Source organism: Physella acuta, unplaced genomic scaffold (assembly GCF_028476545.2).
Source record: "Physella acuta isolate Inbredline_101_S28 unplaced genomic scaffold, ASM2847654v3 ptg000737l, whole genome shotgun sequence".
Classification (NCBI taxonomy): domain Eukaryota; kingdom Metazoa; phylum Mollusca; class Gastropoda; family Physidae; genus Physella; species Physella acuta.
In genome coordinates this window covers 10,001-36,471 of record NW_026732255.1, presented here as the reverse complement: position 1 = coordinate 36,471, position 26,471 = coordinate 10,001, and the positions used below count along the sequence as shown (strand labels likewise).

General features: G+C 37.0%; 1 protein-coding gene across 1 annotated transcript; it reads left to right on the top strand.

The window, feature by feature from the left end:
- The first annotated feature begins 319 nt into the window (after positions 1-319).
- On the top strand, positions 320-3,247 carry LOC131950107 (astacin-like metalloprotease toxin 5). The gene is made up of 3 exons (XM_059312151.1): positions 320-368; positions 1,641-1,799; positions 2,206-3,247. The coding sequence occupies exons 2-3, from the start codon at positions 1,764-1,766 to the stop codon at positions 3,040-3,042; spliced, it is 873 nt and encodes a 290-aa protein (XP_059168134.1). The 5' UTR covers positions 320-368; positions 1,641-1,763; the 3' UTR covers positions 3,043-3,247.
- Positions 3,248-26,471: the final 23,224 nt, after the last annotated feature.

Genomic DNA, 26,471 nt, shown 5'->3' with positions numbered 1-26,471 from the left:
GGAGTCTGTGGGAGTGCGGTAAAAAAATGTTATGTACAGTGACGACCGCGACTAATCACAAAAACATTGGTCAAAATTTTACATTTGCTACAACTGTTAGGGGGTCTAGCCAAGTCACATGAGCCTATGGACAGCACGCCACTGCCGAAGCCTGATATTTATTTTACTTGCTTACTGTGTTTGATATCATGTAGGTAGAGCAGCCCACGTTATAGATAAGGATTAACAACATATGTTTAGAGAACTTTTAATTAGACGTGCCCGGGATACAAATATAGTAACAGAACAACGTACCTGCAAATAAGACCACAATGGCGGGTAGTGGATTTGTTATCTTGTTTCTGATAGCTGTTGCTGATTCTGCTGCAGTGAGTATTGTTATTATAAAAGCTTTTGTTAAGTTTACAATATGTTTGTATTTTTATTTGTTTGTTTGTGGGTTTCAGTAATAAAATTTTAACCCATTTCTAATGCAGTAATCTCGTTTAAACTTCATAGATATGTTCTTCTTTAATGACAGTGCAAGGATATATAAATTTTAATCTGACTGGATAAACCATAAAGTCATTAAACTGTAATTTAATAATTCAAAATTTAGTAACAAAAAGGGAAATTACTATACTATTTCGATTTGTATAGTTCTGCAGTGTTTTTTCAAGACTTTTTTCTCCGGTGGGGGGGGGGGGGGGGCTGGGGAGTAGGTGGTAGACGTTTTTCGAGGGATGGGGCGAAACCCCCTCGAAGAGATGTTTTGAAGAAACTCTGTTCCTCTGTCTTGGAGCAATCTCTCCATCTAACTCAATAACAGAGGCGTAGCGATTAGGGGGGGGGGGGGGCAGAGGGGACATATTTCCCCGGGAGCCGACCTTAGGGGGCGCCAAAATGGGTTGGAAAAAGTAATCGAAAGTTTGAGATGGGTGTAAATCGAAAGTTTGTGGGGAAGGGGGGGGGTGCAAATCAGAAGTTTGTCCCCGGGCGCCGGGAAGGGTCGCTACGCCTTGCTCCATAAGTAACCAATTGCCTTGGTGTTGTTAGGTGCTGGAGTGGTATCGTATTGTCCACTAAAAAATGTCGGTTCCAGTTAAGTGACTACCACTAACTGTTGCTTCTGATAGCTGTATCAAGAGAAGTATCGGAACACTTGATTTCTTCCTTTTAAAAAGTCCTACGCAAAGTTAAAACTAATAAAAAGTTTTACTGATTTTATTGTATGGCTTCTATATCTGATCAAGAATCAAAATCAAATTATCCCCATCATTCCCGTAGACCCATCGTGGGGCATATGGACGAATCAGAAGCTCTCCATCTTATTTGGTTTCTGAGGAATTCCTTCAAGTTGGGTTTAAGACATTCCGACAGTGTGTGTTTCACTTTCAGCTGATCTTTTCCATTAGTCAATTTTTTTTAAAAATAGTTATGTTAAGTAAGCATTTTGAAAGGAATCTTACATTACTCACTGTAGGAAACTTTAAAACTGTTTAGCATTTCTTGAGGAATATTATGTTACTCTTGTGAGAAACAAATGTTCTATTATTCTGTGTTTTGTATCACAACATTTAGAAGTCCTTTTACCAATTTGAATAATGATCTGTGTTTTACAACGAGCTTTTTATCTCTATCCTTGATGACGTCTGTTTCAGATACCCTTCACATCAGACCAGACGACAGCCCTAACAATCGACGAGCAAATAACCGAAGCTTCCATCAGAAAGAGAGCCCCGAAAAGCCAAGACGACGACAGTCTGGAAATTCACGAACTGGACATGCGACTGACCCCTAAACAGCTACAAAGTCTCCAGGTAAATATGTTTTTATGACTTTTTAATTAACTTATTTTTCATATTCAATAATTAATTTTACCATGTAATTCGGATGAATTCTACTAAAATGATAAATTGTTTCAAAAATCTTTATGATTAAAATGTAACGTCGGTTTAATTTTTAAAGTCTTAAAGGTTGTGAATAATACACGATTGTTTTTCATCGTAATATGAACTGTAATCAAAGCAAACAAAAAGTTTAAGTTTTCTCATATTGAAATACACACGATATAAAATGTATATATATTTTGCAATACAATACAAGTGCAAACTATTTAATTAAATGTATATTTGCAATCACAAAACAGTTTTACATACTTAAATAACTTTCACGCTATAAAGAAAAAAAACTTCGTGTTATTACAAATATTTTTTTCAATATTAGAACTTACCAGTATCAAATAATCATGAATCAAACGTGAACGGAAGAGTGAAAAGAGCACTTGTAAACACTACACGTCTTTGGCCTAATAATAGAATACCTTATATAATGACGCCCAGGGTGTTCAATGAAACTCAAACGAAAGAAATCATGAAAGCCATAAACGAATGGCAAAATCACACCTGCATTAAATTCGAGCCAGCTAATCAAACAGATGAAAATTACGTTGACTTTGACGACGGAGCTGGTTGTTCTTCGAATGTAGGCATGATTGGGGGTGTTCAAATAGTATACTTGGCTGAGAGTTGCAGGAAGAAACGTCTTATCATTCATGAGCTTGGCCATGTTATTGGATACAGTCACGAACAGAGTCGACCGGACAGAGACGACTATGTTGAAATTATGACCGCAAATATTAAAGAGCAGCGTTTGTTTAATTTTAAAAAATTGCTTCCTGAGGGTTTTTTTAATTACACCCCTTACGACTACACAAGTATCATGCACTACGGTAAGACATACTTCAGTGCGAATAATCAAACCACAATGCGAACAAAGAACCCGGCTTATCAAGACATTATTGGAACGGTTAAAAATGTGAGTTTTTACGACATCAAAGATGTGAACATAATGTACAACTGCGCTGGCCATTGTCAAAATAAGCCCATCTGTCCAGGGGAGGCGTTCGTAGGGAAGGACTGCAAGTGTTGGTGTCCAGGGAAAGGAGATAATCCATTCGTGTATTGTTCAAGTGACCCAGTAACACCAACGACGACAAATTCGCCGAGTGTTGCAAGACAGCAAGTTATAAATATAAACATAGACATTAACATTAACATATAATGGACACTCGTTAAATGTACGTGTGTCTTATGTTCCCCTTATCTACCCTGACTTTTTATTTAATAATAAAAAAAAAATATAATGACAACACATTGCAGATATTCGAACTGAAATTAAATTTAACACATTATTGAGGCTAGTACTTGTGTTTTATGTTACCTAAAACATATTATTTCTTTTATTTCCATAAACATATTATGGCAAGATATGGCATAATATTAATTGATATGAAGCTTTATTGTACGCTTTATTTGTAGCTCAAAAGAAGTCTTGATTTTAGTTAAATGTACATAATTTATCTTCGAAGCTGACGAATTAAAAAAAAAAACTTTGAACTTCTGATATAATTATTAGTTTAAATATAGATAACCTTTAGTTTAAAGAAAAAATGCTGTTGTAATTAGATCTATATATTATTAGAATTTTTTTTCTGAATGTTTACATTTTCCAACTATTTACATGGAAGAAAATAACAACACAAAATCAATGTGTTCGACCTAGGTAAAAAGCTAAAAATAGAAGGTATAAAAACACTTGCAGTATTTCTATCATTTCACGTAGGTGCAATTCTGTTTAAAATGTATCCTATATTCATCGATGAAAATAAAAGCTTTTATAAAGCAATTGGGAGAAAATCTTTATATTCCAGATAAAAATTTGTAAAACATGCAAAACAACTTCGGACAAGGGTTATTTAATGTGCTTTATTTATTGTGTAGTTAAACAATTAATTTAAATTTTTTTATCAATTGTCATTCTATTCAAATTGGCTTTATTCATGTTTTATTTGTTCTAATTTTCAAACTCCCTTTGTTTCTAAATATCAATTGATGATAATAAAAGAAAGTAATCATATTTTTATCATGTTTATTATTGATTTAAAAATTTGTAACATTGTTTTTGTTTAAATTCAATTTAAATATAATTATATGCGATTGTTGGTATTCGTTGTCTCGGGATTCTGTCATTACCTACAACGTCTTAAAATTTTAACAACACCACATTTATAGTAACGAGCCCAATTAAATCTTTTCTAAAATAGTTTGTTATATTAAAACAGTTAATTTGAGAAGAAAAACCCTCACTTTAGTCCAGTACATTCGCACCGAAAAAATCTAATATCAAGTTGCGAAATATAATTTTTATTGAACAAAAGAGAGCATGTTATGCAGGTAAGTAAATACCTCGTTAAATTACCTGCATGTCTATGCAAGAGGATCCAACAACCTGTTGAAAGAATTAATGCTAATCTGAACGTGATTTGATATTAAATAATTAAATTTTATATTAACAAAGTGTTTAAGAAAACGGTACAACGTGGACCACGATAAGAGTTAGTAAATTCATAATCTGCTGTACAATTTGTATTGGTCTAGCTCAGTTTGGAGCGTTTTCCTTGTTATAGTTTGCCTACTTCTTCTTCGTCTAGTTTCAAATCCCAGTGAAGCATAGGTCATTTACACAACATTCCATGCTTTTCTTTCTTTTTGCTATAGTTTCTTTTTCTTTCCTACTCTTTCCAATATTCATGGTTTTATTTTCAATATTTTTACGATTGGTGTTTTTGGTTCTCCATCTTTTTCTTGATACTTCATGATTGGCCTTGTCTGGTTATATTGGCTGCTGGTTTACAAGTTAACATTACCTCAAGTATAATCTGACGAGAAAAAAAGGGTAGATGCGATAGGGTATAGTTTTATTAGGCATCTTTATTATTTTTTCGGGGGTGGGGGTGGGGGGAAGCTTGCTGAGCCTCACGACGAACGTCTACCGCCCCCCCCCCCCCCCCCCTCCACCTCCAAACGAAATAAAATTTAATAAGAAAATATATATTTTTACCAGTATCCACCGCCCCCCCCCCCTTCCGGAAACTTTTGTCCGCAGCTCCCCCCGAAAATCACAAGTGCCACCCCCCCCCCCCCCAGGAAAAAAGTCTAATAGAGATACTTAATAAGGAAGGAGATATTTATAAGATAGATACGATTATGGAACTCATGCAGTCAGACTATCTGGCGTGCCCAAAGTCTCGAATGGAAAAATACTCTCAGATGTTCCAAATTCTACACTGAGTCATCACCGGGCCTAAGAACGCGCTTCAAACAATATTTAAGATGCACTAAAGAGAATTAGATGAAAAACTGCTCTCATAAGTCATCACCGGGCCTAAGAACGCGCATCAAACAATATTTAAGATGCACTAAAGAGAGTAAGATGAAAAACTGCTCTCATAAGTCATCACCGGGCCTAAGAACGCGCATCAAACAATATTTAAGATGCACTAAAGAGAATAAGATGAAAAACTGCTCTCATAAGTCATCACCGGGCCTAAGAACGCGCATCAAACAATATTTAAGATGCACTAAAGAGAGTAAGATGAAAAACTGCTCTCATAAGTCATCACCGGGCCTAAGAACGCGCATCAAACAATATTTAAGATGCACTAAAGAGAGTAAGATGAAAAATTGCTCTCATAAGTCATCACCGGGCCTAAGAACTCGTATCAAACAATATGATGTACTAAAGAGAATAAGATGAAAAACTGCTCTCATAAGTCATCACCGGGCCTAAGAACGCGCATCAAACAATATTTAAGATGCACTAAAGAGAGTAAGATGAAAAACTGCTCTCATAAGTCATCACCGGGCCTAAGAACGCGCATCAAACAATATTTAAGATGCACTAAAGAGAGTAAGATGAAAAATTGCTCTCATAAGTCATCACCGGGCCTAAGAACTCGTATCAAACAATATGATGTACTAAAGAGAATAAGATGAAAAACTGCTCTCATAAGTCATCACCGGGCCTAAGAACTCGTATCAAACAATATGATGTACTAAAGAGAATAAGATGAAAAACTGCTCTCATAAGTCATCACCGGGCCTAAGAACTCGTATCAAACAATATGATGTACTAAAGAGAATAAGATGAAAAACTGCTCTCATAAGTCATCACCGGGCCTAAGAACTCGTATCAAACAATATGATGTACTAAAGAGAATAAGATGAAAAACTGCTCTCATAAGTCATCACCGGGCCTAAGAACTCGTATCAAACAATATGATGTACTAAAGAGAGTAAGATGAAGAACTGCTCTCAGAAGTCCCTACCCTTTCCATAAGTCATCCCGGGCCTAAGAATTCGCATCCGACAGCTAGGTATGACGCAAGAGAGTCGGATGAGAAACTGCTGTCACAACATCAGAATTAGCTCCTCGTAATTCGATTAATTTTGATGTGGTTTTTCAAAATTATCTGTCTTCGGGTATTTAATTTAATCTTTTTTTACTTTTGACTTCGGCCTTGAGGCGGATCATTTTTCCTCTGCCTTTTTTAATGCAGTGTGCAAGGTGTACCTCCAGTTGTAAAAATTCCTACAGCTTTGACGTCACACTTACATAATTATATCGCTGTATCTAAGTTGGGGACGTCGATTCACACTTAGCTCCATATAACAATTTCTACAGCTTTCGCGTCACGCCTACACAGTGGAGTAGGCAGTGGGGCTTAGGGAGGGTCATAATCCCCTGCCCCATAGACCCCTCGGTATATATATAAAAAGTATTAGGGTGGTGCAAATCGAAAGCTTGAGGGGGGGGGGGGGGTGCAAATCAAAAGTTTGTCACCGGGTAAAAATTGGAAACCCCCCTTGAGATGATCCTGGCTACGCCACTGCACCTACATACATCTTGTATCTAAATTGGGGACGCCCGTTCACTCTTATTCCCTCCCCAACTCCCCAGTACACAAATTCGTTGAGGATTACTGCATCACTTATCCTATGTACGCGTCACAGCCAACGAAAGCGGCGTTGTCAGAGAAAGTTAACAATGGTGGATATTTTACTGGACTGGTCCTACCTAGAAATTCCTAGTATTGGATTCAAGCAATCCATTTGCTTGAATAAATAGACATTCTACAGATCACGGTTTAGTATTATATTGGGCCTTAGCGATGGTATGTAATAATTTCAATTAGATTAGTCTGGTGTCATCGACCAAGGTGACGATGGACCATGGATTAATTAGGCTACAGATGTTTAAAACTTGACACCTCAAAATGAATGTGGGTGATGCGCAAGGGTAGATAATAAACAGAAAAATTTAATTAGAAATAATTGATTGGAGGAGTTGGGGGGGGGGCTTGATGTGAAGGGTATATGTATATATATATATATATATATATATATATATATATATATATATATATATATATATATATATATATATATATATATATATATATATATATATGTTTGTTTATTTTTTTAAATTTTATATATATATATATATATATATATATATATATATATATATATATATATATATATATATATATATATATATATATATATAGGCCTTATATATATATATATATATATATATATATATATATATATATATATATATATATATATATATATATATATATATATATATATATATATATATATATATATATATATATATATATATATATATATATATATATATATATATATATATATATATATATAGGCCTTATATATATGCTTGTTAATTAAATTTAGAAAATGCAGGCTGTGGGTGTGTGTATTAAAAATATATAATTGAAAGGTTGTTGTGGGGGAGGGGGGTCGTAGAATATTAGATGGCAAATAAAAAGGTGCGAAATATAATGTGAGGAATGTTGACATGCAGAGTAGTAGTTCACAAAGAAGATTATATTTAGATATGGCAGATGGGGCTCGATAGATGAGGACAGCAACTTATCTAGGAGAGAAAACTTCAAAACCTACTGTTGCTTTGCTGTTTGTTCTTGGATTTGACAAAGGCTTTGGAAGTAAATTTAGAAAGAAAAGCAGGCTAAAAATCTGAGTTACGGGGTCATACGGTGCGTATCATGTTGATACGCGCTATTAGATTATGGTTGGGAGAAATCCCGTTCAACATTACAATTAAGAACGAAGAAGAAGGTGGGGTGGGGCGTTTTAGAAAGGATAATTGCGTATTAGAGACGTTTAATTAAACACATAAACAGAATATGGTGGGAATGTGCATAAAAATAGAAATGCAATTACACAATTGCTTACACATATTTCAAAAGCATTTAGGACCTTACGTGTGTAAAACAAATCACAAAGTTTTATTAAGTAACTAGAACACTTTCCTATGAAGAAATGTGATCAGAACTGTGCCAAGCTGTATTCACTTTCCCTATTTTGAGTCGGGTACTCTTCAGAGCTTAATGCACTGAAAGACGTTCTATTGTACCCGGATTCAAACTCGAAACTTTCGGGTTAGTAGTCGTATGCTCAATCATTCAACCACGCGATGAAGTGATGTTATTTCTCTGACAAAAAACCAGACGGAGGGGTACTGAAGTATACGCCAAACACAGCATTCATTGCGAACTAGTGTACAATCTTTTGACTTGTCCAAAACTCGTCCGTTTACCGTGTTAGTATAGTAGGCGTAGGACTCTACCCCTTTTATTGATTTTATCTTTTCTTTTAATACTCACGACCATATTATTAAACTGCAGTTGTGTATTTCTGCCATGTAACAACAAATTAAAAATCCAAATAAATAGGGTTATCTAAAGGTGGATTAATAGACAAGTAATAAATTAGTTGTGTGCCCGAGAGTGTGTCTTACACACGTGATAAATTCACAGTTATGTGGGTAAAACAGTGGCGAGGTTATGCTACAGTTATACACAGGGTAAGATCAGGGTTTCTTTCCAAAAAAAAATTTCCATGGAAGATGGGAGGGGAGAACGTCTAAATTTCTGAAAGGGAGACTTGAAACTTCTAGCGAAAGGGCAATCACTGGTTACACATATTTTTCTATATAAACTGATTTTTTTTCTCTTTTTCGTCCGGTTAGGCTTTAGGGTTAGAGGGGGGGAAGACTTGTCCCACTGTAGAGATGCCATTAAAGAAACATTGAGTGAGACTTGGGTTTCTTTATAGTGGCCAGAAAGGGTTAAGATGGTATTTTAAGTTTTATTTGTTGTGTTGAAAATAAAGCGTTGAAAAATATACCAACAATGCCAGTGCGAATATGCATTTTGATAAGTCAATTGCAATCCCATATGATATATGTATATATATATATATATATATATATATATATATATATGTATATATATATATATATATATATATATATATATATATATGAGAGGAGTTTAAGGAGACGCCGATGCTAGATATATTTTATAACGTAGCAACTGAAGACACTAATCCAGAGCTGCTCCAGCAAACGCTAAAATAAAAATTTCACATGCAGACTGTTCAGCAATGAAGCTCAGTTGCTTGATGCTCTTGTTTCTGCCAACAATTGCTGATTCTGCTTCAGTAAGTTACGATATTTTCTGTACAGGTTACGTAAGCTTAGGTGGAATTGTATTATAAAGAAAAGTAACATATGTTATAGAGTGGATGGTTGTAACTTTCTGAGATCCATGGGAGATTAACTCATCTTTTCGTGTTATTATTGACGTTCTTCCAGCTTCAATCAGGAGTCGCAACTCTCAACTGTTTTTTTGTCTCCTTTGCTGGCTCTACTTTTTTTTTCTTTTTACAAGTTTTTATTTAGTTCGCAAAGTCTGTTTGTTTGTCTATGGATTTGTGGCAAATCTCGTAACTCAATCTCGACAAAGTTCTAATGCAGCCATTTCGTTCAAACTTTCCAGATACGTCCCACTTCGATGGCAATTTAAGCCTCTCTATTTTTAATTTAATTATGTGCTTAATTCGTATTAATAATTAATTAAACGTCTGTAAAATATGGTCACAGACGGCTGCTTTCACGGGGCAGATAATCGTCTTTCAGAGATCGTGAGCAATTGGTAGATTTTTTAAGCTAATATTTTATTCGTGTTGACTTCATAAATTAGGAATCACTAAAAAGTAGAAAAAATAAAACTAATATAAAATCCTATATAGCAATAAGCTTTCAAAATCACTGAAAATAAAATAAAACTAATTTGCCTTCTTTAATAAAATATTTGGTCACGCCTGAGATCTGTTACATATTTTATCGACAAAAGCGCTTTTATTAAAGAAATCAAATTAAATTTATTTTCTTATTTCCTGTGTTATAAAGGACTTTTTAATTTGTTTTATTTTAAATCTGGGGTATAGGGTGGGTGGGGAAAGCGTCTTTTACTGTACATTAAACAGTTCAGTGTATTTCTTACATGAAGCTTTAGGATAGGAGTTAACTGAAAGTGTGTTTATCAAAGGGCAAACATCTTTTGAGCAAAAAGCTTTTGGGCAAATGTCCAACGGGAAAACGTCATTTGGGCTTAAAGCATTTGGGCAAATGGTTTTTGGGCAAATCGACTTTGGGCAAACAGCTTTTGGAAAAATGTCCCTTGGATAAAAAGCTTTAGAGCAAACGTACTTTGGGCGAACATCCTTTGGGCAAACTCTCTTTGGGAAAACTTCCTGTGGGCAAACATATCCTTTGGTCAAACTTCCTTTGGTCAAACTTCCTTTGGTCAAACTTTCTTTGGGCAAACGTCCTTTGGGCAAACTTCATTTGGGCAAACTTTCTTTGGGAAAACGTATCCTTTGGTCAAACTTTCTTTGGGAAAACATCTTTTGGGCAAACTTCCTTTGGGCTAACTTCCTTTGGGCAAACTTCCTTTGGGCAAACTTCTTTTGGGCAAACTTCCTTTTTGCAAACGTCTCCTTTGGGCAATCTTCCTTTGGGCAAACTTCCTTTGGGCAAACTCCCTTTGGGCAAACTTCCTTTAGGCAAACTTCCTTTGGGCAAACTTCCTTTGGGCAAACTTCCTTTGGGCAAACTTCCTTTGAGTAAATAATGTTTGGACAAGTGTGCTCTGGGGAAACCATCCGTCCTTCATATCTTCTTGATGTGTTTGTTGCCCAAGTGTAGGCTCAATGTTTTATATGTCTTCAAATTGTTAGTGAAGAAAAGCATCATTCAACTTCATACACTGTAGTCAGGTTTACCCTGAAGTTTGTTGATATCTCAGTTGATCTAAACAAAATTGTATTTCTCTTCTATAGTATACTTTGGCTCTCTGTATGTGATGACGTCTGTTTCAGATACCCGTGACGTCAGACCAGACGACAGTCCAAACAATCGACGAGCAAATAGCCGAAGCTTCCATGAGCAAGAGAGCTCCAGAAAGCCAAGACGACGACAGTCTGGAACTTTACGAACTGGACATGCTACTGACACCTGAACAAGCAACATCTCTACAGGTACAAACAATATTTTCTAAATAATAGAATTTTGTTTCAGATATTTCACGTTTAAGTAGTAATAAAAAAAATAAAGTAATGATGGTTATCAAAATAATGAAATTTTAAATTTAGACAGAATTTGACATTTAACGAATAAATACAACGTTACATACTTTAAAATAGCAAACCGACGACGGCACTACATATTTTAGAAAAAAGTTTTCATACAAAACATTCTAGACAATAAATAAAAAGGAAAATATATCAGAACAAATTACATCAAGGTAAATTATATCAGTAAAAAGTTCTCAAAAAAATCACAGCTATAGTTTATCAAGGTGACAATAAATAATTCAAGAATATCTCAGATTTTTTTCTCAGGACATATGATTTAACGGACCAAATATCCCAGAGACAAAATATCTCAGAACAAAATATCTCAGAACAAAATATGTAACTGCTAATAATATTAAGGACAAAAGATCCCAGAGACAAAAATACTTGAGATGATTTAATCTGAGAAATTTTCTCCTTGAGATCATTATGTATGATAGGAATATTTAGTCTGAAATTGTTGGACCTTTAACCGGTACGTCCTTTAAAAATGCAATAGTAAACTACTTTATCAAGTTATCTTTCTTAAAGCTACTTATATTTTTACAAACAATATAAAAAAACGTTTTTTTTAATACACGAGTGGACGATAAAATAAACATTCCATTGACTATTAAATGTTTCAATCACACAGGCACATATATTGACACTATTATTTATGTTAGAAAATAAATTATAAAATTTTTTACATGTGAAATATTCATCTATAATCATCTCATCTTTTTCCATTCGTGGTTAAGACCAATGAAGAAGAGTTCATCAGTTTCAGTGACCTTGGCATATGAAGGGCTAGTGTGGTCAGCACCATGCCCACCCGCCTTTACTTTTCCTAACGTGAGCTAGGTACCCATTGGTTCTGAATCAACTCAAGGATTTTCTACTGACTTGAACCCGGATTCGAATTTGAGACTTTCGGCTTAGCAGTACAACGTCCTACCAAAAGGCCACGCACTCCTTCCTATACATCTTTAATACCTTTTTTTTATTTTAAATTAACAAACAAAAAAAACTTTTCTCTCATAGGCTGACTCCTCCATTCATAAAACACAGAACACAGAACTGCATACTGGTGCAAAAATTACGAAACTCTGGCCCCATAACAGAGTTCCTTATAAAATAACCCCTAAAATATTCGACGCCAAACAGCTAACAGAGATCACGAAAGCCATAGACGAATGGCACAAACACACCTGCATTAGGCTAGAGCCTGCCACGTCGTTAGATAAAGATTTCATCTTCTTCGACAACGGTACCGGATGTTCTTCTGGTGTAGGGGTACACGGCGGTCCACAGAAGGTATCGTTGGCTATGAATTGCAGGTATAAGCATATCATTACACACGAGCTTGGCCACGCTATTGGCTATTACCACGAACAAAGTCGGCCGGACAGAGATGACTATGTTGAAATTATGACGGAAAATATCCAAGCGGATCATCTGTTTAATTTTAGAAAACTAGTCCCAGAGGTCTTCACAAGCCACACCCCTTACGACTACTGGAGCATTATGCACTACGGTAAAAAATATTTCTCCGCAAATGGTGAAGTCACAATGCGAACCATTGACCCGGCGTATCAGAATATTATAGGAACGGCTCAAAGTTTGAGTTTTTCTGATATAAAAGATGTGAACGTGATGTACAACTGCGGTGGACATTGCCAAAATAAACCGATCTGCCCGAGGGAAGCGTTTGTTGGTAAAGACTGTCACTGCTGGTGTCCGGATAAGGGAGAAAATGTCTTGACCACTTGCCCAAGTACCACGACAAAACCGATGACAACCACGCGGACAACAACGAAACCCACGAAAACCACGACGACAGCAACAAGAAAGACGACAACCATGACGACAACAACAAAAAGGACAACCACGCGGACAACAACAAAAACCACGACGCCAACAAAACCGATGAAAACCACACACACAACAACAAAAATCAAGAAAACCACGACGAGAACACCAGTACCGCAAATTTGGTGTGAATTTTGTTCAGATTCGTTTTGGTTGAAATGGACGAAGATTAATTTTCTTATTAATAAAAATGGTGAAAACCTATGGTTATAAAGTACTTGAGTTTTATGTTCAATTCTTCAATTCTTGTTGGTTGAATTTTTTAAAATGAAAATATTGTAAAGCTGATTTTTGAATATATATATAAATATAAATAAATATATATATATATATATATATATATATATATATATATATATATATATATATATATATATATATATATATATATATATATATATATATATTTATATATTTATATATATATATACATGGTGACAGGAAAAATGATCTCAGACAAAATATCTCAGACAAAATATCAATGGCCACCATGGCCTAGCCCTTAAATGCATACCGCTACAGAGCTGCAACATACCAGTTACCTTAACATAAAATATTAGCCTACTCATGTTTAATTCTGTGCATCGCGTTGTTTGACTGCATGTCTAAGTGTCCTAGATTTTAACTATCGCCAAGCCAATCTCTAATTCGTGCATGCTCACAACGTTTTTATCTTAGCATTTTTAATTGGTGTTTCGAAGTTCAGCAAAATCGGATAAACTGGTATTGGGATTTAAAAAATTATATTTCTTACTACTTTAGGTTAGTATTACATACTGTTTGTGTTTTGTTTTCAATCAATTCAAAATTTATTTATAAATCAACACAAAATATTTCTTGCAGTACTGTAACCTCATACATGTTGACCTACTTTTGCACTATTTTTTTTTCTTTATACATCAGCATTGGTGATTACATAGTACCTTGTTTTTCTTCTAGTTCCGGCAAAATCATTAAGAATTCAAAGGAAAATTCTCATTGAGCATGAACTGCAATACATAGCGGACCACCTTATTGAAATAGGTGACCTGAGTGAAGGTGAAGAAATATATAATGTAGATGATCTTGTTGGACCAGTGTGGACCCTGGATCTCCTAGACCATTGTGGACCATGGATCTCCTGGACCAGTGTTGACCCTGGATCTCCTGGACCAGTGTTGACCCTAGATCTACAAGACCAGTGTGGACCCTGGATCTTCTGGACCAGTGTGGACCCTGGATTTTCTGGACCAGTGTGGACCCTGGATCTTCTGGACCAGTGTGGACCCTGGATCTCTTGGACCAGTGTGGACCCTGGATCTCTTGGACCAGTGTGGACCCTGGATCTCTTGGACCAGTGTGGACCCTGGATCTCCTGGACCAGTGTGGACCCTGGATCTCTTGGACCAGTGTGGACCCTGGATCAGCTGGACCAGTGTGGACCCTGGATATCCTGGACCAGTGTGGACACTAAGTCTAGTCAAATAGTGCAATTACAGGTGTAAATTCACAAGCTCAGTATGCCACAAGTGCAACGTATATCTTTGTTGTAACAAGATCAACAACTGTCTTAAAGATTATCACCTCACTACATAATGTTACACACAACTGGTACTTTCTGTGCTAATCAAACTATTTTACAAGTAAAGTTATATCAAGTTCAAACTATTCTATTTTGGTAGCACCAATTGCGTACTATTTTATAAATTATATTCGTTGGTCCCTGCTGTGTTGGTAACAAACAACTTTTTTTTACATTGCGTTATCAAGACTTGTTGACTGTCAAATTCTATTTTAGTCACACCAGTTGCGTAGCTATATCCTGTTTACGTCGACTGTAGTAGCTAATCAGTAAATTCGGTTTTAGCCTTGAATTTTTTGATATCCAACTAAGTTGTTATCAATTGCGATGTTATATATATATATATATATATATATATATATATATATATATATATATATATGCATAAAAATGCAAGTATTAAGCGTTTTTAATGACAATATATATGTGGCAGGATCAAATTAAATGAAAACAAATTTACCCTTATCAAGAAATGTGGTCCATAATTTACATTTTATTATCTCTGTATGATACTTTATTGATGAAAAATACCACCTAGCTCAAAAAAGTGTATTTATTTATTTAGAAATTCGCTTCGTATATAAATGCAAAAATAAATTATATCAACGTTTTATTTTATTCAGTTTATAAGCTTTATCAACCAGGATAAAAACAATAATATGACATCGTGCTTTCATTTTAATTTTGATGGAAAAAAGAGCACATCGTAAGATCGATCTAGTAATTAAGATTTTAAAGGGGAGGGAACCGCTTTCAGTTTTAAAAAGTTGTAAATACGCAGTTACCTCCCGCATCTTAGAAACGTAAACGATATTGAAACTGCCTATACTGATTTAAGTGCAAAACCACTGCTGAAGTCACATGTTGTTTATAATTCAGTAAAATGTTTAAAATATGGAACAAGGTTACAATTATTTTAATAATATAAAATTTCACCATTACAAATATCATCTTACGCATGGAACAATATTACAATTATTTTAATAATATAAAATTTCACCACTACAAATATCATCTTGCGCATACCAACGATAAAATCAGCTAACTAAGCGCCATTGGAATTAAAGATACGAGACGAACATGAGAATACAAGTCATTCATCGGCTGGTAGGACTATCTCAATGTCAGAGTTTCTTTCAGGCAACTCACGATATGGAACAAAATATTTTATTTATATAGAAAATATAGCCAGTGTCCACCCCCACCGCCCTCCTCCGGTGAGACATGTCTGAAAGAAACACTAAACAAGGTGAACCTTAGGATACAACTAATGTGAGTCAGGTACCCATTAGAGCTGGGTAAACTCTGGGACGTTTCAGTGAGTTGAACCCAGCTCAAACTCGAGAGTTTCGGATTAGCAGCCTAGCGCTCTACCTCTAGGCCACGCCATCCATTAATATTATAAAATAAATGTAAATATTACTATAAATTGTCAAAATAAAAGACAATTAATACACAACGTAACCTAATGTTTTCATCTTCTGAATGAAACTGAATTGGGATTTGTTTTTCAAACAACAATGACACAGATAGATTAACTAATTTTACCGCCCCAAATTTTAGACTATTGATCACCGACCTCACCGCTACTACAATATCATGGATACATTAACGGATGCATTAACTCTGTTGTTTAACTTAATGAGCAGTTTGAAAGCAAACTTTGATCATCGTGGAGAGTAGATTAAACAAAGGTTGGATAAACCAATCATAGCGCGTTACTAATGTGGCTATGTTTGTTGAATTTGTCCATAGCTACAAACACGATAGTTGCTTGGCCATAACAGACATGAAGGCTATTAAGTAGCGACATAAAGAAGACATTTGTATGGCCATAACAACATCATGGCCATTAAGTAGCGACATAAAAAAGACATTTGTATGGCCATAACAACATCATGGCCATTAAGTAGCGACATAAAAAAGACATTTGTATGTCCATAGCAACATCATGGCCATTAAGTAGCGACATAAAGAAGACATTTGTATGGCCATAACAACATCATGGCCATTAAGTAGCGACATAAAAAAGACATTTGTATGGCCATAACAACATCATGGCCATTAAGTAGCGACATAAAGAAGACATTTGTATGGCCATAACAACATCACGGCCATTAAGTAGCGACATAAAAAAGACATTTGGATGGCCATAACAACATCATGGCCATTAAGTAGCGACATAAAAAAGACATTTGTATGGCCATAACAACATCATGGCCATTAAGTAGCGATATATCAAACATGACAGCTGTTTGGATTGGCCATAACAACCCCATGGTTAATAAGGAGTGACGTATAAAAAAACAGCTGCTTTGATTGGCCATACCAACCTGGCGGCCATTAAGTAGCGATACATCAAACAACACAGCTGTTTGGTTTGGCCATACAACCTCATGGCCATTTTTTTTTTAAACGTATCTTCTGTCAAAAATATTTAAACCATGGCACTCGGAGTAAATAGCTGGATGTTGTTAGGTTGTTTCAAAAATGTTTTTTTTCAGATTAATTAGATTACATAACTGTTTTAGGAACGTTGAATATTGTGCACTGTTTTCAAACTAAACGTAATGAAAGCAGAACTGGCGCATCGTCCATCATCATCTCAGCTTTTCGCGTTTGTGCCTAAGACAAATGGTGCAGTTGAAGTAGAGTCCAGCCGCAATTGTTTTCTCTAACGTGAGTCAGAGCTGAGTGGACTTTGTGACGTTCTTCTGATTTGAGCCAGGATTCGAACTCTTGACTTTCGGGTTAGCAGTCTAGCTCTCTTACTCCCCATTACGGCATTAGCTGGCGAATATTTAACTATACCTTTACGTGGATCAGTGTTCGGGTGGGTAATATGGTGAAATCCTAACACACCCTTCCTCCGCCCACGCCTCTGCCAGGTGTCAATACAAATTGGGGAGAGGGAGGGGGTGTTGTATTTCTCCGAAGTGTCGAACAACATGACCCCTCTCCCTTTCTACGATCTTCCTTTCTAGCTCTCTCACTTTCTACCTCTCTCTTTTTCTACCTCTCTCCCTTTCTACCTTTCAACCTCTCTCTCCCTTTCTACTTCTCTACCTCTTTACTTCTCTCCCTTTCTACTTCTCTACCTCTTTACTTCTCTCCCTTTCTACTTCTCTACCTCTTTACTTCTCTCCCTTTCTACTTCTCTACCTCTTTACTTCTCTCCCTTTCTACTTCTCTACCTCTTTACTTCTCTCCCTTTCTACTTCTCTACCTCTTTACTTCTCTCCCTTTCTACTTCTCTACCTCTTTACTTCTCTCCCTTTCTACTTCTCTACCTCTTTACTTCTCTCCCATTCTACTTCTCTACCTCTTTACTTCTCTCCCTTTCTACTTCTCTACCTCTTTACTTCTCTCCCTTTCTACTTCTCTACCTCTTTACTTCTCTCCCTTTCTACTTCTCTACCTCTTTACTTCTCTCCCATTCTACTTTTCTACTTCTCTACCTCTCTACCGATCTACCTCTCTACCTCTCCGCTCGTTCCAACGTTATTGTTTTTTTTTCTTTTCAAAAATTAGAGCTTTCAAATAATCAATCGTTTAGTCAGAAGGACAACATTCAGTAATTGCTGGCTGCAGTAATTATTGCTGCTTTATCCTGATAATGTTCGCTTCAGTCCAGTTGAAGCTATTTCAATAAGTGTCGTGTTTTGGTTTTCTGTTTTTTTTTTAATGTGTTAAAAGTGTGATTACTAATCAGAGATAAGAAGTTCTGCAGTTTACTAATGAGGACGTGTTTTGTATACAACTACTCAAGTAACCATAAATATATTTATTCAGTAATTTAAATAATTTAAACAGATATTTTTATTAAATTTTGTATTATAAACCCCGGGCATTAGCAATGCAAAGGAATTATCAGTTCTGTTTGAGTTATCGTGCCTGTTAGTTTATTTTTTTGAGCTGCTCCATGCTGTTCAAAATTAAATCTGAAACATTTGTCTTTAGTTTTAAAACATTTTGATCTATGTCGCTGCCAGGAAAGTTTGATTTAAAAAAAAATAGAAGTTTCGCAAGGAACGGTAAGTTTGTTCTGTGTTAAAAAAAACTCTAATTCACTCTATTTAACTAGAGACTTGTTTAAAAAGCTTAAAAACTTAATTTTAATTAATTGGACTGATGTTTTATGACTAAAGATGTTTATAAAGATTACAGTATTGTCGAGACAGAATAATGAACATACGCATCAAAACTTATTGTAAATGTAACCCCGGTGCTAAAATTTAACTAATTATTTTTGGCCCATCTAAAATTGTTAAAATCAGACTGGCTCTAAAATCAAACGAATCAATTTTGCCCATCTTAAGTTTTTGTTTTCAGACTGCCATATACATTCTGTCAGTTCCTTAGCTAAAGCTAAAATCAAATTAGTATTTTTGTCCATTTAGTCTTGTTAGAATCAGACTACTATGTTTATTCTGTCAGTTCCTTAGCTAAAATGGTGCTAAAATTAAATTTGTATTTTTACCCAAATTGTTAGAATCAGACATTCGTGTACACACTATTTGCTTCATATCTAAAATGGTGCTAAAATCAAATTAGTATTTTTGTCCATTTAGTCTTGTTAGAATCAGACTACCATGTTTATTCTGTCAGTACCTTAGCTAAAATGGTACTAAAATCAAATTTGTATTTTTGTCCATCTAGTCTTGTTAGATTCAGACAACCATGTACAATCTATTTGCTTCATACCTAAAATGGTGCTAAAATCAAATTTGTATTTTTACCCAAATTGTTAGAATCAGACATTCGTATACACACTATTTGCTTCATATCTAAAATGGTGCTAAAATCAAATTTGTATTTTTGTCCATCTACTCTTGTTAAAATCAGACTACCATGTTCACACTGTCTGGCTTCTGTGTACTGATGAGCACCATACTATTGATAACTCAGCCTGTCGAAGGCGGCCTCAACGGTTCCATGTCCGAATGGCGCAGTGCTAAAGCCCTGCTCAAGTCTACCATAAGGTCTCACACAGCCGTCAAGACCAAGATGTGTCCTGGTGACAATGACGTGGTTAACTTTAAGTTTCAGTTTTGGTCGTACCAGGTGAGGTAGAGTTAACGTTACAGTTAACGTGTTGTTTTGTTGGTGTTGTATAGACGTCGTGGTAGTGTGGTAGAGCGCTCGACAGTTAACGCGCAAAATTTCGAGTTTTGATTTTGTTTCTCGTCTGTTGAACATGCCTAAGTTCACCCAGTTTTACAGGGTACCTGACTAATTGGTACCTGGCTAATGGGTACCTGACTAATGGGTACCTGACTAATGGGTACCTGGCTAATGGGTACCTGACTAATGGGTACCTGGCTAATGGGTACCTGACTAATGGGTACCTGACTAATGGGTACCTGACTAATGGGTACCTGACTAATGGGTACCTGACTAATGGGTACCTGGCTAATGGGTACCTGACTAATGGGTACCTGGCTAATGGGTACCTGGCTAATGGGTACCTGGCTAATGGGTACCTGACTAATGGGTACCTGACTAATGGGTAACTGACTAATGGGTACCTGGCTAATGGGTACCTGACTAATGGGTACCTGGCTAATGGGTACCTGGCTAATGGGTACCTGACTAATGGGTACCTGACTAATGGGTAACTGACTAATGGGTACCCGGCTAATGGGTACCTGACTAATGGGTACCTGACTAATGGGTACCTGGCTAATGGGTACCTGACTAATGGGTACCTGGCTAATGGGTACCTGGCTAATGGGTACCTGGCTAATGGGTACCTGACTAATGGGTACCTGACTAATGGGTAACTGACTAATGGGTACCTGGCTAATGGGTACCTGACTAATGGGTACCTGGCTAATGGGTACCTGGCTAATGGGTACCTGACTAATGGGTAACTGACTAATGGGTACCTGGCTAATGGGTACCTGACTATTGGGTACCTGGCTAACGGGTACCTGGCTAATGGGTACCTGGCTAATGGGTACCTGACTAACGGGTACCTGGCTAATGGGTACCTGACTAATGGGTACCTGACTAATGGGTACCTGGCTAATGGGTACCTGGCTAATGGGTACCTGGCTAACGGGTACCTGGCTAATGGGTACCTGGCTAATGGGTACCTGACAAATGGGTACCTAATGGGTAACTGGCTAATCGGTACCTGACTAATGGGTACCTGACTAATGGGTACCTGACTAATGGGTACCTGGCTAATGGGTACCTGACTAATGGGTACCTGGCTAATGGGTACCTGACTAATGGGTACCTGGCTAATGGGTACCTGGCTAATGGGTACCTGGCTAATGGGTACCTGGCTAACGGGTACCTGGCTAATGGGTACCTGACTAATGGGTACCTGACTAATGGGTACCTGGCTAATGGGTACCTGGCTAATGGGTACCTGGCTAATGGGTACCTGGCTAATGGGTACCTGGCTAATGGGTACCTGACTAATGGGTAACTGACTAATGGGTACCTGGCTAATGGGTACCTGACTAATGGGTACCTGGCTAATGGGTACCTGGCTAATGGGTACCTGGCTAACGGGTACCTGGCTAATGGGTACCTGGCTAATGGGTACCTGACAAATGGGTACCTAATGGGTAACTGGCTAATCGGTACCTGACTAATGGGTACCTGACTAATGGGTACCTGACTAATGGGTACCTGGCTAATAGGTACATGACTAATGGGTACCTGGCTAATGGGTACCTGACTAATGGGTACCTGGCTAATGGGTACCTGGCTAATGGGTACCTGGCTAATGGGTACCTGGCTAATGGGTACCTGACTAATGGGTACCTGACTAATGGGTACCTGGCTAATGGGTACCTGGCTAATGGGTACCTGGCTAATGGGTAACTGACTAATGGGTACCTGGCTAATGGGTACCTGACTAATGGGTACCTGGCTAATGGGTACCTGACTAATGGGTACCTGGCTAATGGGTACCTGACTAATGGGTACCTGGCTAATGGGTACCTGGCTAATGGGTACCTGGCTAATGGGTACCTGGCTAATGGGTACCTGACTAATGGGTACCTGACTAATGGGTACCTGGCTAATGGGTACCTGGCTAATGGGTACCTGGCTAATGGGTAACTGACTAATGGGTACCTGGCTAATGGGTACCTGACTAATGGGTACCTGGCTAATGGGTACCTGACTAATGGGTACCTGGCTAATGGGTACCTGGCTAATGGGTACCTGGCTAACGGGTACCTGGCTAATGGGTACCTGGCTAATGGGTACCTGGCTAATGGGTAACTGACTAATGGGTACCTGGCTAATGTGTACCTGACTAATGGGTACCTGGCTAATGGGTACCTGACTAATGGGTACCTGGCTAATGGGTAACTGACTAATGGGTACCTGGCTAATGGGTACCTGGCTAATGGGTACCTGGCTAATGGGTACCTGGCTAATGGGTACCTGGCTAATGGGTACCTGACTAATGGGTACCTGACTAATGGGTACCTGGCTAACGGGTACCTGGCTAATGGGTACCTGGCTAATGGGTACCTAACTAATGGGTACCTGACTAATGGGTACCTGGCTAATGGGTACCTGACTAATGGGTACCTGACTAATGGGTACCTGACTAATGGGTACCTGACTAATGGGTACCTGACTAATGGGTACCCATTAGTCGTAGGTCCTAACATAACCGTCATATAAAAAATTTATGTAGGACAATGTCCTCTCGTAGGTCCTAAGTCTAGACGAGGTCGAGCAGTCCGTATCCACGGTCAACTATTTTGAGCTCATGTGGATGGAGCCAGACTTAGCCTGGGACCCTACAGACTATGATGGCATCAAACAGATCAGTCTCGACTTCGACGAGTGAGTGTCTTTTTTTTAGACTGATTCATTCTTGACTGGGATATTTTGGTCGGGGTTAGTACGATTGCTTACTCCGAAAACTCCCGTGTTCGGATCCCGGGTAGGTGATGCTCAGTTTAGGGACAACGACCCATCTAGGAGAGAAAACTACAAAATCAAACAACAGGTGCCTTGTACAATTGTTCTTGGGTTGACATTTTCTAAAAAGAAAAGCAGGCTGAAGTCGGATTAAATTGGCCTTGTGGCTCATAACATGTTGATTCCTAATGCGTTATGGTGTTGGAAGAAATCCCAATACAATAATTAAGAACAAATAAGAAAAGGAATTTCTTATCCGAAGAAGCCATCAATCAATAAAATTTAGGTATTCAATCACACTGAACTGGCATTTCTTCTTTGAGACCGGTTTGTTCTTTTCTATAAAATCCATAACGCAAATAATTTTGGGTATTCAACTTTACTAAATGGCTTTTCTTTGAGACTGATTAATTCTTATATGTAGAAGCCACAAAACAAATAATTTTAGGATATCTATTGAAATGAATTTTTTTCAAAGATCAAAATTGAAATAATTTCGCATTGAACAATGCATTTCACATAACGTTATTTCAAAAAATATTTGTAAACATTCTTTTAAAAAAATATCGAAAAAATATCGCTAAAGCTGGGTTTTAAAAAGGCAAATTACATTTTATTTTGCCGCCAAAACGCCTATTCTATTTCTCCACAGGATTTGGCATCCAAACATCGTCATCGCCAACGCTGCACACAACGACAACATCATCATACGTGACGTCATCGATCGTCTGCTCCTGTATAACAACGGTAACGTCGTGTTTCGATCTCCGCTCTTCCTGAAGACGACGTGTAATCTGGAATTCGTCTACTACCCCTTTGACGTGCAGGTACCGGTTTCATTATTTCGTTTTTACTTTGACGTATAAAAAATATAGAGAAAGTATTGTAATCGCGAAAAAAAAATCGAGTCGGATAACATAGTTATGCAATCTTGTTCGTATGTGTGTGTGTGTATGTGTGTGTGTGTGTGTGTGTGTGTCTGTGTGTCTGTGTGTGTCTGTGAACACGATAACCTGAGTACCGTTACAGCTAGGTTGATGAAATTTCACATATAAGTTTTTTATCAAATTTGTAGTTCTGTATCAACTTTTTAGCGATTTCCGGTAAACGGAATTGGAACTTATTCTACTTTCAATTTTACAAAAGCCTATAACTTAAGTACTATTTTAGTTAGATAAATGAAATTTCACATGTAAGTAAAATATCTAATTCTCTACCTTCTATCAAATGTTGAGTTATTTCCGTTGACCGGAAGTAGTTATTTAGGCTATTTCCGATTTCTCAAAAAACGAATGTGAATTTATAAAGTACTAATACCATTTCGCACTATTATACACATTTTATTTGGCGTTCACTTGGTATGCAATTCTTTTTTCTACGAGTTTCTATTCTATTTTAAAAAGTTTAAGTAATTAAAAATGGATTTAAAATATTTTCTATATCCCAAGTTGCCATACCGCGTAGTGTTATATAATAATATTCGAAAAAGTTTGGGGGAGATCACTCCCGGTTTATTTAACTTTACTTTGCCAATGTCTTGCCGTTATCGGCAAGGCTTTGCTCCAGCTAAATTTAAATGTCTAAATTTTAATTATTTTTTTTTATAATACATGTATTCTTCAAACAGTCATGTGACATCATATTCTTGCCCTTCTTCGAGGACTGCGACTTCAATTTTACTCACGTCTCAAACAATTCCTTCCCCAACCCTTTCAAGCTGGACGGCGAGTGGTCCATCAGCTCACGTGACATCGAGACTGACATTTATCAAGTGGGCGAAACCAGGATATCTCGCGTCAGGTGACGTCCTTAATGACATAAATGGTGTCACTGTCCTCTGAATTTAATGTGCCAACTCGTGTAATAGAATTTTTTTTACCATATCGTAAATGCAAGTGATAATAGCGTTTTTTCTTCTTGTTACTTACACTAATAATCATTTGAGTTCAAATGCTTTATGCTAAAATCCATTCAATAATAGTTATATTTCCTTTCTTTCTATTTGTATTCGTGTATGCCTTTTTTACATGCGAAACTTTGAATAAAATTAAGTTTTTTATTTCTTTTATTTGAATGGTACTTTTAAAATGGTCAAAGTTTTACTTTCCACGTCTTCTGATATTTTCACACCTCATCCAAAAACTCGAGACTTTCGGGTTATCATTCGCATGCTCTTTTGTTTTGAGTTACGAAATCACTTTAAAGCACCACTTTCATCGGCGTTAAATAAAATGAAAATATGGTACAGTTTCTTATGAGTAATACAATTATTGTACGCCAATACCATTTATAAAATGTAATTTGATAAAAAAATTGTTTCATTTATCTCAGGGTAAAACTGACGATTGTTCGGAGAGTTCTATACTACGTCATCAGCATTCTGGCACCGATGGCTGTCACTTCCGCCATGACGTCATTGGTCTTTTGGATCCCGCCATCTTCAGGGGAAAAAGTTTCGTTTTTGGTCTCCATTTTCGTCTCAACGGCGGTGTTTCTAAACTTTATAGTGTAAGATTTGTTTCTTAGTACTTTTAAAATGGTGTTCTTGGCACTGTACCCAGCCAGCTTTGCTTTCACTAACTTGAGTCAGGTACTCATCAGAGCTGGAACGTCTTACAAATTTGAACCCAGACTGTCTCGAGTTCAAACCTTCGAACAGATGAGCATTCTTCTAGTAGAAACAACTCCAAAATCAAACAACTGATGCCTTGTAGTTTTTTCTTGGTTGGACAAAGGCTATGGAAGCAAATCCAGACAGAAAAGCAGGGTGAAATCGGAGTGAACGGCCTCAATTGCGCATAACCAGTTGCCACGTATACTTAATTGTGTTGGAGGGTATCCCTCCAACACTAAAATTAAGAACGAAGAAGAAGAAGAACCCAGACTCGAAATGGTGACTTTCGAGTTAGCAGTCTTATGCTCTACCGTATGACTCCTCCGTCCTAATGATATTTATAACGTCAAACATTTTTTTGTGTGTTTCAGTGGTACCATGCCCCGCAGTCTATCAGACCTGCCCAACCTGACCATATTCATCCTCTTCTCAATGGCCCAATGTTTCTTCGCTCTGTTAGCCACGCTCTTCGTCATCCGGAGATTCGACCAGGAAAGGGAAGACGCCGTTCGGGATTCGGACGAGGCCATAAGCGAACAGATTGAAGATTTGATGCTGGCGAAAACAGCCGAAACCGAAAACACAACCACGAATTCTACAAAGAGTCGAATGAACTCCGAGAAGCCGCCTTTGAGTTCGGTGGAGACGTACGCAACAGAAACAAGAAAACAGAAATCATCTAGTGATAGAATCATCATGGCGCTGACGACTTTGCTTCAGAGAAAAGGGAAACAAGTCGAGCTATGCGAGACGAAGTTTCGTAAAAAACGTAAAACAGCTAAGTGCAGGTGTTGTATAAAAGCCTGTCACTGGGATCTTATTTTTTTCTTCGTGTTCCACGGCGCCACCCTGCCCTTCTATGCTCTGGTGATGGTCCCCCTCTACCGACCGGCGTTGGAAAATATATTTGGAGCCGGTGGTGTTTAGTCTACACCGTGAACGAATTTTAAAAATATATTTATTGTCAATCATATATCACGTTTAAAATATTTTAATGACATTTTTTACAATACGATTATGAAAGTCGTAAAAGCAGAATTTAAAAAAAAAAACGCAAAATATAATTCAACTTTATTTATATATAGGCCTACAATACTACAGCATCAAACACATGAAAATCAAGACAACCTTGTTTATTTATTACAGAAAAACCAATCGCGTCCAAAAACTACAAAACAAAATAAATAAAAAG